This window comes from Erythranthe guttata, chromosome 13, assembly GCF_056151865.1.
Source record: "Erythranthe guttata isolate IM_541 chromosome 13, IM_541, whole genome shotgun sequence".
Lineage (NCBI taxonomy): Eukaryota > Viridiplantae > Streptophyta > Magnoliopsida > Lamiales > Phrymaceae > Erythranthe > Erythranthe guttata.
This window is the reverse complement of record NC_142545.1, coordinates 5,476,411-5,492,984: the sequence shown is the minus strand read 5'-3', so window position 1 is coordinate 5,492,984 and position 16,574 is coordinate 5,476,411. Positions and strand designations below refer to the sequence as shown.

At 40.5% G+C, this 16,574-nt stretch overlaps 1 protein-coding gene across 1 annotated transcript; it reads left to right on the top strand.

The window, feature by feature from the left end:
- Positions 1–11,054: 11,054 nt before the first annotated feature.
- LOC105958092 (nifU-like protein 3, chloroplastic) lies at positions 11,055–13,065 on the top strand. Its single transcript, XM_088811844.1, has 4 exons — positions 11,055–11,184; positions 11,338–11,810; positions 12,292–12,593; positions 12,731–13,065. Exons 3-4 carry the CDS (start codon positions 12,321–12,323, stop codon positions 12,920–12,922), a joined length of 465 nt encoding a protein of 154 aa, XP_088667970.1. The 5' UTR covers positions 11,055–11,184; positions 11,338–11,810; positions 12,292–12,320; the 3' UTR covers positions 12,923–13,065.
- The last annotated feature ends 3,509 nt before the right edge of the window (positions 13,066–16,574 follow it).

The window sequence follows — 16,574 nt, the reverse complement described above, 5'->3', positions numbered from 1 at the left end:
TACGCAACGAAAATTGAGTTCTGGACCGGTCGACCTTTGCTAACTAGAGCTTTGTACATATCTTTTGACATGTATGCACGACCTGGAATGATTTGCACCCGGTTGAACTGCCTCAACACTCTGTCCGGATGATATGCCTCGAAGTGGTCCATGCAACATATCATCCCACTAAACCAAGCAGAATCTGGCATCGGGAAACGATCACGAATAGCCGTATACGGTGCCCATAAAACCTAGTAAAATAAATAAAAAATTAGATTTAGAAACCTACTTAAGTAGTAATAACAAATTATTTTACCTGATCGGGGATCAAATCATCTAATCAAGATCGCAGGTACGACGCTCGTTCAGGCGTTGAAGTAGTCTTTGACTGAGGCTCCCATCGGCTCGCTAATGGCCCCTCGAATTCCGTCTTCAATGTGCCACCCGCCAAATAAGGAAAGTGCTCGTAAATCCATGACTGAAAGAGCGTCAGCCAGCCAGCCATCGAGTTCGTTGATTTTTGTGAGGCTGAGGAAAGCTCATCGTACAACCGGCAAAGACATGCAGTGCCCCAAGCATACTCGCCGATCCGATCCAAATCAGATACAAGATTTAGATACTCCACGCTTACCATGTTGCCTGTCTTGTCGCACAGTATAGTACACCCGAGCAAAAATAACAAATACGCCCGAATGGCGTATGTCCTCTTCTCCGCACTATCTCTCATGGTCACTTTGCTAAATTTAGCCTTCAACCATTCCAACTTGACCGCTTTCTTCTTGTTAACATCGTCCGGGTACTCACCTAGCAACTCGAACATCAAACTACTGGGGATCGTTTTGGAATCACGGACCAAACGCTCGCAAGATACGGTACGCCCAACAACTGGCAAACCGACCAACGTACTCACATCGTCAAGTGTGATGGTCATCTCTCCAACAGGTAAGTGAAATGTGTTGGTAGCTGGCTGCCATCTCTCTATGAAGGCTCTAAGTAGATGGCCGTCCACTGTGTTGTACGATGCCTGTACAACTGACATTAAACCACATCTTTGTACTACCTCTATAATGAACGGCGCCGGCTCCCAACCTTTCAAAGTTCCTGTGTGATTTCGTATTCGAAATTCTGAGCCGCGCTCCGAACGATCTGGCCCTCCGTTCACATTATGATAAGCAATGTGCTTATCAAATTTTGTGTACAATTCCGGTATCTCGGGACCTCGGACCGGTTCGTTGCTCGAATCACCAACTTCTACAGTCGAAGGTAGAGCCGGCACCGGATTCGTTGACGAAGAACCCTCTCCAGACTTCTTCTTGGTCGTGGTCTTTTTCTTGGTCGTGACTGCTATGCCCTTGCCTCTATCTGATAATTCCTTCCTCTTCTTACGGTTCGAGACAGTCGGAGGTATACGAGGTTCACGTGGTTCTTCCACTGCAAAATAACACACAAATAAAAATTAATATACATAATATAAACACAAGCAAATAAAAAAAAAAAAATTCACAGTTCAAATTCGACAGCAAGCTGTCGAAAATTGGTTGAATTTTCGACAGCTACTTGTCGAAAATTCGACCAATTTTCGACAGCTTGCTGTCGAATTACAAAAATTCCAAATTCAACAATGCCACCATTTTCGACATTTACATGTCGATTTTGGATGAATTTTCGACATCAACCTGTCGAAAATTCATCGAAAATCGACATATACAGGTCGAAAATGGTGAACGAAGAACCGACCCACGAATCTCAAATCAATGCTCAAATCGACTGAAATCAGATGCACCCATTACTAATTAACGATCATTCTAACCTAAAACAACCAAATCCTAATTACCCATATCAAACAATCAAATCTTAAATAAATATTAAAGAAAAAAAAAAATCGAAACAACTATAACTTACTATTCGAAGACGACGACGGCGACGGCTTTGGGCGACGTTGGGCGGCGTTCGGCGGTGTTTGGCGTCGGCGTCCGGCGGCGGCGATGGTTGGAGCGGCGGCGGCGGCGTCGGGCGGCGTGGGAGGGGTGGACGTCCGGCGGTTTTTGTGTTTGAATTTTTTTTTTCTTTTTTTTTTTATTTGGTTTTCAAATAGGTAATTTCAAAGAAAATTGATGTAATTAGTATTTTGTATGAAAGGGTATTTTTGTACTTTTATTTTTATTTTGGTATTAAAGTAAGAAAAAAATTATAAATATGTACTCAATTGTGGTTTTCAACTTGGTAGTATTCAACTAAGCAAAAATTAGTATTCAAAATAGTTGCCCCCTAATAAGAATGATGAACTGGTTTGTACTCTTTCCAGCTTCGGAGAGTTCTATGCTAAGGACTATTGGGCTCTTCTTGCAGTTAGAGGTGGGCACCGTCGGTGGCCAGATCGATTGTGGTAGCCCTATATCCCTTTTAATTTGTCGGCCTATTTGTGAAAATGAATTCACGATGCTCTCCCAGTGGATAGTTACGTTGCATCATTCAGAAAGGGATACATATTGCTTCGAGATGTAACTGTTGTCTAGTGCCTTGTTAAGAATCCATACAACATTTATTACCTGCCTCCGATTGTGCTAATGAGGTGTGGAGTCACTTCTCGCATATTTTTCCTTCGAGCAGGAACTCTATCGTTCACAACCTGATTCTATGGCCTTACCAAACAAAGGATAATAATTCTTTTGAAGCAATTAGATTGTCGATTGCATCTTAATTATGCATGGGATATGGAAAGAGAAGTGTAGCGCTCAGTTTCATGAAGAAAAAATCAATCCTTTGTCAATAATCCGGAGAATTGTACAGCTACGCTTGGTGGCGATCCACTTGAAACCGAAGAAGAAGAATTCATCTCTCCAGGATAACATAACACATTACATAGTTTGAGGCTTCTGAGTGCTCCAGTGTACGAACCGGTTCGGCGGTGGTTCCAGTGGGCGAAGCCTCCATCAGATTTTTACAAATTGAATGTAGACAGGTCTTCTAAGGATGATTTGTGTGCGGGTGAATGTATTATTATACGACCAGGTTCGAATAATAAAGGTGAATTACCGGCCCTCTTGGATGGATTGCATGTTTGTCAGGCCTTGCAGTCGAGTAACGTTATTATCTAGAGAGATTCTATGATTGTCGTCAATGCTATGCATGGGAGATCGTCAATGAGTTGGGACCTTACATATTTGCTTCATCAGTGATCTGTTTCATCCGGGTTATTCAATTTATCATATTTTTCGGCAAAAAAATGTTGTGGCGGATCGGCTAGCGGCTTAGGCGTACAGTCATAACGGTTATCAAGATTTTTTTTTCAAATTCGGGATCTTCTGTGATCTGTTTGGGGTATGTTTAGTTGCAACCAGTTGGGATTATGTGAGCTCGGATAAGAATTTTTTTTATCATTACTGCCTGACTGTGGATTATCAAAGCTTTACAGTGCAACGGTATTCTCATCGAAAGCTTGTTTATTTTTCTTTAGTTATTCTATATTTTGTAAGCTTATTGTATAGGGAATTTTTACTCTTGTAATTTCCGAAATGTAGGAAAAATTGCTAGACGGTCGTATGAGAAGGCGAGATTACACAGTAAGGAATTTCCAATTGTACAAGGAAACTGTATTTTCGCCAATTCTTCCCACCTTATAAGAGGCCATCTCAAGCACAAAACCAAGGGTCCTTTTTTTACGCAATTTTGAGAGCAAAATAAGCAATAGCGAAGACGAAAAATTTGATGATTCAAGCATAGTTTTTGTCTTTCATGAATTATTTTTATTTAGCTTTTAATTTAATCAGGAGTAGCTAAAATGTTTATTTTTGGGATTTTATTTTGAATCCTATGTGAGATTTATGAACCATTTTCTATGATTTTATACAAGTTTTAATCACGGATTATTTCTTCTATTTGTTTTATTAAGTTCATGAAACTGGCCACTTTATGTGCTTTATTGTTATTGTTGAATGCATTAATCGAAAGATCGGTTTAATAATTAGAAATGCGGTAGAGGAGCATTTGTTGTATTAACATAGGAATATAGTTAATCTCTTACGTAGCCATTACTGAGATTTGTGCTTCATGGTGTGTTGTAGATTAAATTGCGTAGGAATACATTAATTCAATCTAAAATATTAGAATCTTAATACACGCGGAAGCGGGGTATGATTAGTTTAGCATCTTGGGTTAGTACTCCGAGTTAATTACTTGCATAATTTTAGGAATTGGGAATTAATAATCATAAAGGGGAAGATAAAATCATAGACTTGTTTAATCTGATATCTTTTCTATTTATTCTCTTTTTTGCTCCTGCTTGCTTAATCTGCTTTAATTTTTTAGTTTAATTTAGAATAATCAATCAACGTACTTTTGACTGTGTAGGGTGGACTTATAACAATTGGTGGAATTTAGCGATTATAATTAGATAATTTAATATTCTTTATGGGATTGATAACTGGACTTTTGTCCACTATATTACTTATTCGATACGTGCACTTGTGTGTAGGTAAAAGCACCAGCAACTATCAATTGAAGCAGAAGCTTGGAACCGACACTTACAAAAGCTCACAAATGTAGAAATGATTTTGGATAGAAAAATAGATTTTTTTTGTTGCAGGAGTGAAGGAAAATGATGCATAGCTGCCTTCTTTTATAGGTCAAAAGAGATGGTGTTATCATTTGATTAAATATGAAAATTCATTTGAACTTATTTTATTTGACTCTTGAAATTTGTATTTGTAAAGAGCTAATTTTGTAACTTTCAAAACCGTCTGGATAATTAAAAAAAGAAAATCAATTTCGGTCAAAAACGGAAGGGGAAATTAGAGCTAATTTTGTAACACCTTCTTTTTATTATTCACAAATAAAGTGTAAAAAACACCCATCCCCCATGCATGCATGAGGTGGTTCCCTTTTCTTTTCCTTTCTTATTCAAACATTAGTTGGATCCAAATCAGATCTAAATGGGAATGTTTGAAAAGCAATATGGGATAAACTAATTTTATAAAATACTCCAACAACATTTTAGAGTTGGATAGAATTTTCCATAGATAAGTTGAGCTTGAATTTATTTCTTGCTTAAATAATGTGGAAACCTTGGGAGTGCAGAAACAAGTCATTACATGGTGACCTAGTTTCAGGACGGTTGAGCTTACCCTTTGGACTTTGGAGCATGTCATTTCAACATTTTTTTTTGTCAATCTCTTCTGCTGAAGTCAACGTGGTTGACTTAAATTCACCGTACTACGTGGTTTCCACCTCATCCATGTACGATTAAGGTAAATTTTGATGTGGGTTTCCCTACCGAGCGATAACTTTATCGGACAGCCATGGTGGTTTGAGGGTCTAATGGCAAGTGTTTGTGGTGGAGTGTCAGAAAATTTTAAGGTAATCCAAGGTCGGTGGAAGGGGAGGCACATGCAGCCCTCTTTGCAATGAAAGAATGGAAGTGGCAATGGTGAAAGGTTTGAGCTAGGTTATTTTTGAAGGAGATTGCCTCCAAGTGATTAATGCGTTGTGATGATGCTAATTAGTTAGATCACCTGATATAGCGTAAAAAACGAGTTGGGAGAGCAAAGCAGATCAGTAGCTTGACAACTTGATGATCCTGAGGTCCCTGCAAAATGAGCACACATGAACTAAGCCGGGGGTTGATCCGGCGGAAACCCCTCCGACGCTCAAGTCAGACGTGCTGATAGTAGAAATAGTCAAGAGAATACGTATTGTAGTATTGCTCAGTTAATAGGACGTACATTAAGGAATGAATTCAAACCTTTATTTATAGCTTAGTTGAGATTGTCGGGCCCAAACCTTACTTGAAGGTGATTGGGCCTCGGTGATAGTGGTCTTCGATATTGGGCTCGTGGCCCAGTAGGTAAGTAATTTGTAGGCCCATTGGGTTGGCCCGATTATGCATATCATTAAGCCCCCCACTCTCGATTCGATGTGGGGGCCATGTTGAAATGGGTGTCAGATCGTGTCGAGAGTAAAATTTGTTGAAGTCGATCGTTGGCGTAAGGCCTAATGGTGTGCGAAAATGCATCGGAGCGTGTGTCGGAGGGGCGTGAAGGCGCGTTGGCGCGTAGCGCAACCAAGTTGTCGCGATGTAAGTTACTTGAGTCGTCGGTGTTGTCCCGCGACGATGTAATAGCTCGGATCAAGTTATCTCCTCGTGGGAGTTGTCTCGTCGCGGGGTAATAGAGTTGATCGAGTTATCTCCTCGTGTGAGTTGTCTCGCGATAATGTAGTAGCACAGAGCGAGTATTCTCCTCGTGGGAGTTGTTATTTATCGACATTGTCAATGTTGTGACGCGTTGCTTGTATGTGTTTACATATAGCTTTGTGCGTGATGTACTTGAGGAGGGGATCAGGCTCTCAAGATTTTTATATGGGGATCGTGCCCTTTGTTAGACCTCGTGGGTCGTAAATATGTTTGGACCGTGGCCACGTTTTAATGAAGGACCCATCGAAAACAAGTAGATAAATTTGAGTAATCAAGCTGGCCTGGCTATATAGATTCCCATAATATTTCTAAGTCTTTCTAGGGTTGTAATCGTGCTAACTTGAGCTTGCGATTATATAGTGAGTTTCGGGCGAGTTGTCTCCTCATGGGAGTTGTCTCGCAGCGAAGTTGTAGAATCATTGGATGACGCGTGACTGACGAGTGTGCGGATTGATGTCGCTCTGAGTGATTTCTCTACTCGTGGGAGTTGTCTCGCAGCGAGTCTTATTATCGAGCGAGGTGGCTGCACGTGGGAGTTGCCTTGCAACGGATTTGTAGTGTCGAGCGAGTTGGCTCCTCGTGGGAGTTGGCTCCTCGTGGGAGTTATCTCGCTGAGGGTTCGTAGTACCGAGCGAGTTGGCTCCTCGTAGGAGTTGTCTCGCTGCGGGTTCGTAGTACCGAGCGAGTTGGCTCCTCGTGGGAGTTGTCTCGCTGCGGGTTGTAGGACGAAGCGAGTGGTCTCCTCGTGGGATTTTCCTCACAAGGGGTTGTAGGTCCGAGCGAGTTGTCTCCTCGTGGGAGTTGTCTCGCTGCTGGTTGTAGGACCGAGCGAGTTTGCTCCTCATGGGAGTTGTCTCACTGCGGGATGTAGGACAAAGCGAGTTTGCTCCTCGTGGGAGTTGTCTCGCTGCTTGTTGTAGGTCCGAGCGAGTTGTCTCCTCGTGAGAGTTGTCTCACTGCGGGATGTAGGACAGAGCGAGTTTGCTCATCGTGGGAGTTGTCTCGCTGCTGGTTGTAGGACCGAGCGAGTTTGCTCCTCATGGGAGTTGTCTCACTGCGGGATGTAGGACAGAGCGAGTTTGCTCCTCGTGGGAGTTATCTCGCTGTGGTTTCGTAGAGCCGAGGGAGTTGGCTTCTCGTGGGAGTTGTCTCGCTGCGGGTTATCTCGCAAGCCCCCCACTCTCGGTTCGATGTGGGAGCATAGTCGAAAAAGGTACCGGATCGTGTCGAGTGTAGATCGGTGTTGTGGTGTACCGTTAATTGCTGGCGTGGTGTGGAGAAATAATAATTTTTATTTATCCATGTGAGAGCGTGCGCGTTATGGTGAGGCGCGCGGGAGAGCTCGCGCAATTTGGTGGGGCGCGTTGAAATTCTCGCGGGATTTGGTGAAGCGAGGTGAAATCTACGCTCAATTTGGTGGAGAGTAGTAAAAGTTGTGCCCAATTAAATGGGAGCGCGCTCCAACGTTGCCTTGAGAGGCGCGCGTGCGTGCATGGGAAGGCGCGCCCCTTTCCCCCTTTTTTTTTTTGCTGGCGCGCGTGCAGTGCATGCGCAAGCGTCTGGCGAGTGTACGCCACGCGCGCGTGCTGTGCACGCGCGCCTCCTGTCTTTTTTTTTTTTTTTTTTTCTGCTGACCCGCCTGTGTTGTGCACGCGCGCGCGCCAGTCGTGTGTTTCTCCACGCGCGCCCTTCCCTCTTTTTTTTTTTTTTTTGAATGGAGCCGCGCGCGCGCGGCTCGGCTGCATCTCCTCCCTTTTTTTTTTATCTTCTTATTTTTCTTTCTTCTTCTGTTTTTTCATCTTCTTCTTTTTTCTTCTTCTTTCTTCTTTTGTTTCTTCTTCTTTTACTCTCTTTTTTCTTCTTCTTGTTCTTGTATTTTTTCATCTTCTTCTTTTTTCTTCTATTTTTTCATCTTTTTTTTTCTTCTTCTTTCTTTTTCTCTTTTTTCATCTTCTCTTTTTTTTTTTTTGTAATTTGGTTGATATTCACCCCCTTGGGGATGTTCTATTTTTTGAGTAGGGAGATTATCCTCGTTCCTTGAGATGGGATGTGCGCCCCCTTGGGGATGTTCTATTTTTTGAGTAGGGAGATTATCCACGTTCCTTGAGATGGGATGTGCACCCCCTTGGGGATGTTCTATTTTTTGAGTAGGGAGATTATACTCGTCTCTTGAGATGTGATGTGAACCCACTTAGGGTTGAAAGGTAAGGGTGATGCCCAACCTTAGGATGGGGATAACTGCCCACTATAGGATGAGGCGCTCGAGACCTATGGTCTGAGGTGGATGCGCACGGTTGTGCCATTGGTTCGCGCGTGCGCGTCAGACCCTTTTTTCTGTTTTTGAAGTAGGGACGTGAAACACTTGATGGGATGTGAAACCCCTTGGGGTTGAAAGGTAAGTGGATGTACCACCTTGAGATGAGATGCCCAACTTTAGGATGGGATAGCCCCCCATTTAGGATGAGGCGATCATGAACCACTGGGGTGAGATGCCCAACCTTGGCGATATATGGTGCCACTGATTCAGTGGCAGCACGAGTTGAATCTTCCGTGATCATACGCTGAAGGTCTTCTTCGGTTATCTGAACCGTTCGAGAAGTAAGTAGAAATTGATCATGTTGAGGACCCAGTGGGGCCTCACGAGGAGGAGCGTTGACTCCTGCTATGACGATGTATGGTGCCACTGCTTCAGTGGGAGCACAAGTTGAAGCTTCCGCGATTATACGCTAAAGGTCCTTATCGGTTATCTGAACCGTTAGCGGAGCAAGTAGAAGTTGATCTTGTTGAAGGTTCGGCGATCATATGCTGAAGGTCCTCTTCGGTTATCTGAACCGTTCGAGGGGGGCGGAAGTAGACCCCCAGATAGTCGATGACCCATGGCGAATTAAATGTTTTGGGGGCACTGTGAACTCCCAGGGAGTCGATAACCCTTGGCGAACGAAATATTTTGGGGGCAGATGTAAGCCCCCAGGGAGTCGATAACCCTTGGCGAACGAAATATTTGGGGGCGATGTAAGCCCCCAGGGAGTCGATAACCCTTGGCGAGCAAAATATTTTGGGGGCACTATAAACCCCTAGGGAGTCGATAACCCTTGGCGAGCGAGATATTTTGGGGGCAGAGGTAAGCCCCCAGGGAGTCGATAACCCTTGGCGAGCGAAATATTTTGGGGGCAGATGTAAGCCCCCAAGGAGTCGATGGCGGTGGTGCCATAGGTGGCTCCACGTGTGGAGCAGGTGCTGGTATCGCGTTGGGAGCATTTGCTCCCATCGTGGCGATATATTGGGTCACGGCCTCTGTGGCAGCGCGAGTTGAAGCTTCTGCTATCATACGTTGAAGCGCATCCTCGGTTATTTGAACCATTCGAGGAGCAGGGAGTGGTGGATCGGCGAGTGGTGGGTCCCGAGGGGGGATCACCTGAACCTCACGAGGCGGATCCATGGGATGTGGAGGAGGTGGCAAGCCAGAGCCTCCACGAGGTGGGAGGTCGTTAGCTGTGTCATTTTCTCTCCGAGCAGACGCCTCAGGAGGATCTTGTTGGCTACATGATCTGGTTTGCATCGTTCCCACAGACGGCGCCAAAATGATGATGCTAATTAGTTAGATCACCTGATGTAGTGTAAAAAACGAGCTGGGAGAGCAAAGCAGATCAGTAGCTTGACAACTTGATGATCCTGAGGTCCTTGCAAAATGAGCACACATGAACTAAGTCGGGGGTTGATCCGGCGGAAACCCCTCCGACGCTCAAGTCAGACGTGCTGATAGTAGAAATAGTCAAGAGAATACGTATTGTAGTATTGCTCAGTTAATAGGACGTACCTTAAGGAATGAATTCAAACCTTTATTTATAGCTTAGTTGAGATTGTCGGGCTCAAACCTTACTTGAAGGTGATTGGGCATCGGTGATAGTGGTCTTCGATATTGGGCTCGTGGCCCAGTAAGTAAGTAATTTGTAGGCCCATTGGGTTGGCCCGATTATGCATATCTGATATCACGTTGGGAGTGAGAGGTGACTCGAATTCCTCTTTGGAGCATATATCGAAGAATGTATGAATTTGTTGCCTTTTTTTCTTTTATGTTGTTTTTTGATTTATCAAACGTCAAGGCAATATCCTTGCTCATTTTGGTTATGCGGATTTGGTTGAAGGGGTTTCCCTCCGGCTAGATTCGGTTGTTTGCCTTTAATAATCATTTTTTTCTGTCAAAGGAAAAACATCGCTACGTGTTCGTGCAATCCGAACCAATATATAGAATATACAAGTTGTAGCTTTATTTCTAGGATTTTCAGTGCAACCTGAATCAATACACATTTGAAGTTCAGATGCAAGAACCGATCAAAATAACAATAATTGTCAAAATTGTAACCTAGATTATGATTTCAAGATCTTTCTAAACCCTCCAATTTTGACCAAGCTGAAATTCAAATCCTAAAGATAGAAACCTAGAAATTTGTACCAATATTTATTGTTTTTACAATTCGACTTAAATCCGTGCAACCAAAGATTGAGTAAGATATAAACAATTGTGAGAATTCGAGCATTTGAAAATGTCTTTTCAGATAACCATAAAATTAGGATTCAAGACCAACTCTATTTAAAGCCGAACGGTCCCACAATTAATACACGCGAGCTTTTCCCATGATTCACATCATATTTTTTAAAAAAGTTTTAGAACAAAATAATTATTTTCTTTGTAGAAAACTCGGATTGCAATTTTACGAACCGGGTTCTTAAAATTCCGAGTTCTACTAAGAGTTGTTGTTGATTGAAAAATTGAAAAAACACAATTAATCAATTTGAGCCGAAGCCCCAATCCCGGCCAAAAGAAAAGGAAAAAATGCCCAAAATACCATAATAAAGGACAAAGCAAATAAAAGGGTCTAGACCAATCAGTTACAGAAAACATGCCACGTAAGCTGTATCTAAAACCACATATCCATTCATTCCCTCTAAATTACCCCCTTTTCTCCTCCTCCAAACCCCATCACTCGAGTACAGCTGCTGATATTTTCCAGGTATGTTCTTTGTTCGCTCCGATAATTTAATCAAGTGGGTTCGCATAATTGTTGCCAGTAATTGATTTGCTTTTTTTTTTTCTATTGGCCGATGAATGAAAATTATTCCTCTTAACTTACTGAACCTACTACGTGTTTGATATAATGCCTCAGAGAAGAAGAAAAACATGGCGGCTTCATCAGCATGCATGTGTAGTGGTGATTGGTGAATTGCCTGAGCACTGAATTAAATCCGAAGAAAATAATTAATTCTCCAGCTATTATTACAAAATCTTTTGCTTCATTAAATTTGTATTTGCTGTCAATGTAATAACCTTAAACAAAACTTGTAATACCGGACCAGTCCTTCAAATATGAGGACAATGGCTGCATCAGTACAGGCCCATGTGTTCAGTCCCACATCATCAATCCATACTCACTCCTTTCTCTCCCAGGTATATACATCAAGATTCTTGAATTGAAATATCGTCAAATTAATATGATTTCTTTTTAACTGTATTGTAATTTTACGCTATCGTCGTCACAGAATCCCGTTTCGGACAGGTCCCCGTTTTTCAGAGGTCAATTTCACAGTAGACACTTTATTAGATTTGATCGGACTCGTCGGCCCTCGAAGAATCATGCTGGTAATTCTTGTCTGGCATTATTTTTACTTGGGGTAAATTACAAATACCCCTCACTTATGAATCTTCTTACATGTCCACCCTTATGGTGTCAAATTCAACAGAATCTAGATTTTGTTGAATGCTCTCTAGTTTGTACTCGTTTTGTGCAAAAATGCAGTTTTTGATGCACCACAATCTGATATTTATAAGCCAAGAGACACATCTTATGATCATCTTGTTTTAAAATGTGGAGTTCGTATGGGATAAAACGGGACAAACTGGAAAATATTCTACATAATTTAGAAGATTCCACTAAATTCGACACCGTAGGCGTGGACGTGTAAGAAGATTCATAGTTGGGGTGAGTGGTTGTAATTACCCAACATAGGGGTTTTTTCGTAATTTGACATTACCTCGGGGGTGCCCGTAATTTACCCTTTTATTTGTTATTGTTTTTCATTCGGATAAATAAAACGTGGGAAATCGTGTATGATGATTGAAGGGGTTGTTGTATTTTCACCGAGATGCGTGATGCCGCTAACCGAGGAGAATGTCGAGAAGGTGTTGGATTTAGTGAGGCCGGGTCTAATGGCCGATGGAGGGAATGTTGTTCTTCATGAGATCGATGGTCTTGTCGTAATACTTAAGCTCCAAGGTGCTTGTGGCTCGTGCCCGAGTTCTACCATGACTCTCAAAATGGGGATCGAAACTCGCTTGCGCGATAAAATTCCCGAAATTGAATCGGTGGAACAAATCCTCGACACCGAAACCGGCCTCCAATTGAATGAAGAGAATGTCGAGAAGGTATTGCTAAAACAAATATACCTTCTTTTTTGGCAAATCGTATGAAATTCAAGAATTGTGATTATAATTGTTTGTCGCCTTCGAAAAACAGTACAAGGAAGCCCGGGTAATGTGGGATTAATTTTATTGAATTGCAGATTCTATCGGAGATTAGACCGTACCTTGCCGGGACAGGTGGCGGAGAACTGGAGCTGGTTAAAATCGAAGACTATGTCGTGAAAGTTAGACTTAGTGGACCTGCGGCCGGAGTGATGACAGTTCGTGTAGCTCTCACTCAAAAATTGAGAGAGAAAATACCAGTCATTGCAGCTGTTCAATTGATTGAGTGAAGTCTTTTGTAAGAAACCAAATCATAATTATAGTAAATTCAACATATATATATCTCCTTGAAATTCGTCTTTATTTATTATTTATTTTTTTTGTTAAGAAACTTTGTAGATGAGTTAAGTGAGACCAACAGAAGGTATTTTTTTAATCCACCTGCATATTCTATGTGGAGTTCCATAGAAGGTTAATTAAGTAAATAATAAAAAAAAAAATCAAAAGAGTAAATAATAAAAGTAAAATATTAAATTATTCATTCGGTGTCTCGTAGGGGTGGGAAAAATTATCAATTACCATATACCACGGTATACCAACTGAAAATTACCGAAAACATTCCAAAAGAATGGTTACCGTTGCATTCGGTACGGTATTAGTTACGTAACAAGATCATGCGGAAGTACAACGGTATCAAATTTCTAATACCACAATAATATTGTATCGTATCTCAATTTATATTTTATATTTGATTATTTTTTTTATTTGTGGATAGTTAATAAATAAATAGGAGGCGATCTTGGCATATCTTATATGTATTGCGAACAAGCGGGATAAGCGAAATGTGAGTTGTTCGAAGCGTGCAATTGAGTCGACAGGAAATTGGTTGAACCATTTCAGGGGCCCTATTTGATAGGCTGGTGCGTAATATCTTGCGATAAGTTCATCACTCATAGCATAGAGATCAACCATAGTACTATAGCATTTTTCTATGTGTTCACACGGTTAATTCCCTGGTTTCGTCGAACTGTGGGAGGTTCGTGATCTTTACTTGGTGGAGTATTTCGTTGGTGGACTATGCTTGTTGGGTCGACGCCTGCGCTTCCAATATCTGCAGTAGGAGATACGATCGGAAGTGGCGGTCGAGCATCAGAAGTTCTCATTACCTGGTTGTCTATCTCTATCGTCATGGTCAGAGGTTCGACTATCGACCTTTTTTGTGAGATCCCGCTCTTTGACGATGTTGGTTGCTATGTTTGTGTAGTGCATACACGGAGCGTTGTACGTATTGTCTCCTCACTATGACAAATTTCATTTTAGGTAATTTTTTATTTGCAACGAAATGAATTTGTCGCTAGTATTGCAACGTTACAGACACATAATCCTCGCAATAAAGTATAAATTATATGTAAATTTAAAAATTTGAGTAAATATTGCGACGAATCAACATTTTGTCGCAACTATCATCGCAAAATTAAGCGCGGTTTTTTTCCCTCAAGATGTTGTAACCACTATGTTATTTAAGCCGCCAAATGCGACTTTATTTATTATTTATGTCGTTGTGAAAAAAATATATATTATGCATACTAATTTTAATAAATTACAGTTGCGACGAAAATGTTGAAACGTCGCAATAGCATGGGTAAAAGTGCGACGATACTGTTAAAACGTCGCAATACTAAAATGTTGAAAAAAATATTACGCATACTAATTTTAATAAATAACAGTTGCGACTAAAATGTTGAAATGTCGCAATAGCATGGGTAAAAGTGCGACGATACTGTTAAAACATCGCAATAGTAAGGGTAGGCTTGTGACGTTATGGGTAAGCATTACTCGGTTTTTCTTTTACGAATATTTGCGATGATTCCGTATAAAACGTCGCAATGTGGTATTGGCGTATTATTTTATATATTGAAATCTAGTGAGAGAATCGATATGTTGTTCGAAGCTTTCGAAATTGGTTGAACCATTTCAACATCGTATGGCGTGGGACTTGGTTTGTTCCATAGCATCCTTCATCTCTCTTATGTGGAGGTTGTGAGCGTTGTGGTTGTCTGGAGTTCTCACCATGATATCGTTCGATTTGTGAACGCTGCGGGGGAAGCCTCCGAGATATGGGGTATGCGGTTGAACTTGAAGACCTACTTCCTCGACGACTTTGAGGTGGAGGAGTGGTCAATTCTCAGATCACATTGTCTAGTTTGCCATCTGGCCTCTATTCCCACAAGCGGCGCCGCACCAAAATAATGTAGTATATCACTCGGAGTAATTAATATGGGATGCAAGACGTCGGTCATTGCTGCGAGCTGGTGATCGTCGAGAGATGTACTTCCTGTTAGTTTACGTTTTAAAACGTTTTAATTTTTGGTCCACTAATCTTTATTTTATTTAATTAAATTGTGGGTAATTCAAATCATGGTATTAAGGTGATTTTATGGTAATTGATTTGTAACGTTGAAGGCAATAAAAGACCATGATGGTTGGGATTTGTCTTCTGCCGTTACAAATCAATCGTGGCCCTCTTCTCTCGTCTATAAAAGAAATCCACAACTCTTCTCCTCAACCATCAGACGCAATTGAGAATTCCATCACTTACAGAATATTAGTGAGTTGTGATATTAGAGAGATAGAGAGAAGAAGGTGTGCTACGAATAAAGTTCTCAAGGAGATTCGAAGGAGGCCTGGCTAGGCTCGGCTTGTAGATTGCTATCGTTCATCGTCTCTATCGAAACCCATGGCGAACGGTATGTCGATAATCTCTATTACGTGATTATATTCTTAAGATGAATTTGATTTCAAGATTCTGTGATTAAGGTTTTCCGCATAAAATAAATAAAAGTCTTTCAATTGGTATCAGAGCAGGGTTTTGAAATCAATTCATCTTAGAACTTAAATATGTTATATGTTAATCTTACGAATTTATGATTTCATAAAATTGAATTGCGATTATGATTATTATTTGTGTTTTGATATTAGTTTTGAGTAATTGGGTGATTATTATTATTCCTGCAAAATCACAACCTTTCCACGAATTAATGTTTTGACAAAAGTGTCAGAGACTTTGTGGGTTTTACTGTTCTATTTTTATTTATTTTATTATTATATCAATGTATTGATTTGTATATGCCTAATGTATTGATTTGTATATGCCGATTGTATGAATTGTATATGGCTGTATTTTGAGTGTGTGTGTGTGCAGCGTGTTGTGTGTGTAATATGATAAACACACGTGATATTTAATAAATAAATAAATAAATAAATGTCCTGGTTAAAGTTGTTGATTGAAAAACCAACAGTGGTTTAAATATATTTAATCAAAGAAATATATTATATTTAACAATTGGTGTATTTGTATGTTATAACTGCATAACAGAATTTATACTTTTGTAAGCTGAATTATATGCGATCTGATAAAGTTTATTGTGCATGTATTGAATTTTAATCATTCTGTGACGTACATCATTTTGTTAATGTATCACATGCCGTAAATTATTTCTTTTGCAAAATGAATTGTTATTGTTATGATTATTTATTCCATGACTAATTTGCAATTAAAGGTATCACTTAAATTAAAATAACGAGAATATTATTAGTTTTATATTTATGAAATTTACTAATCTCGTAGTTGCTAAAGTGACCTAGATTAGTAAAATCTAATAAATATAAGAACTATATGAAAGTTAATCATTTACATGATATTAAAGATTATAATATTCTCAAATTGCAGTCATAATTAAGAAATTGAGACTAGCTCAAAGGATAGTCGATTTTAATTAATTATGAACTGGGTAGGGTATCATAATTTGTATTACTTAGCAATTAGAATTGTTTACCTAAAGGTAACATGAATAATTGACGAGTGAGACAAATTATCTTAGACCCTACTTAGGTGTTATAAAAGATCTTTTACACCAACATAGAGTGAACAATAGGTATGCT

Coding starts and splice junctions, on each gene's coding strand:
- LOC105958092 (XM_088811844.1), top strand. CDS start 12,321: ATGCCGCTAACCGAGGAGAATGTCGAGAAGGTGTTGGATTTAGTGAGG. Junction 12,594..12,730: donor ATGAAGAGAATGTCGAGAAG/GTATTGCTAAAA, acceptor ATTGAATTGCAG/ATTCTATCGGAGATTAGACC.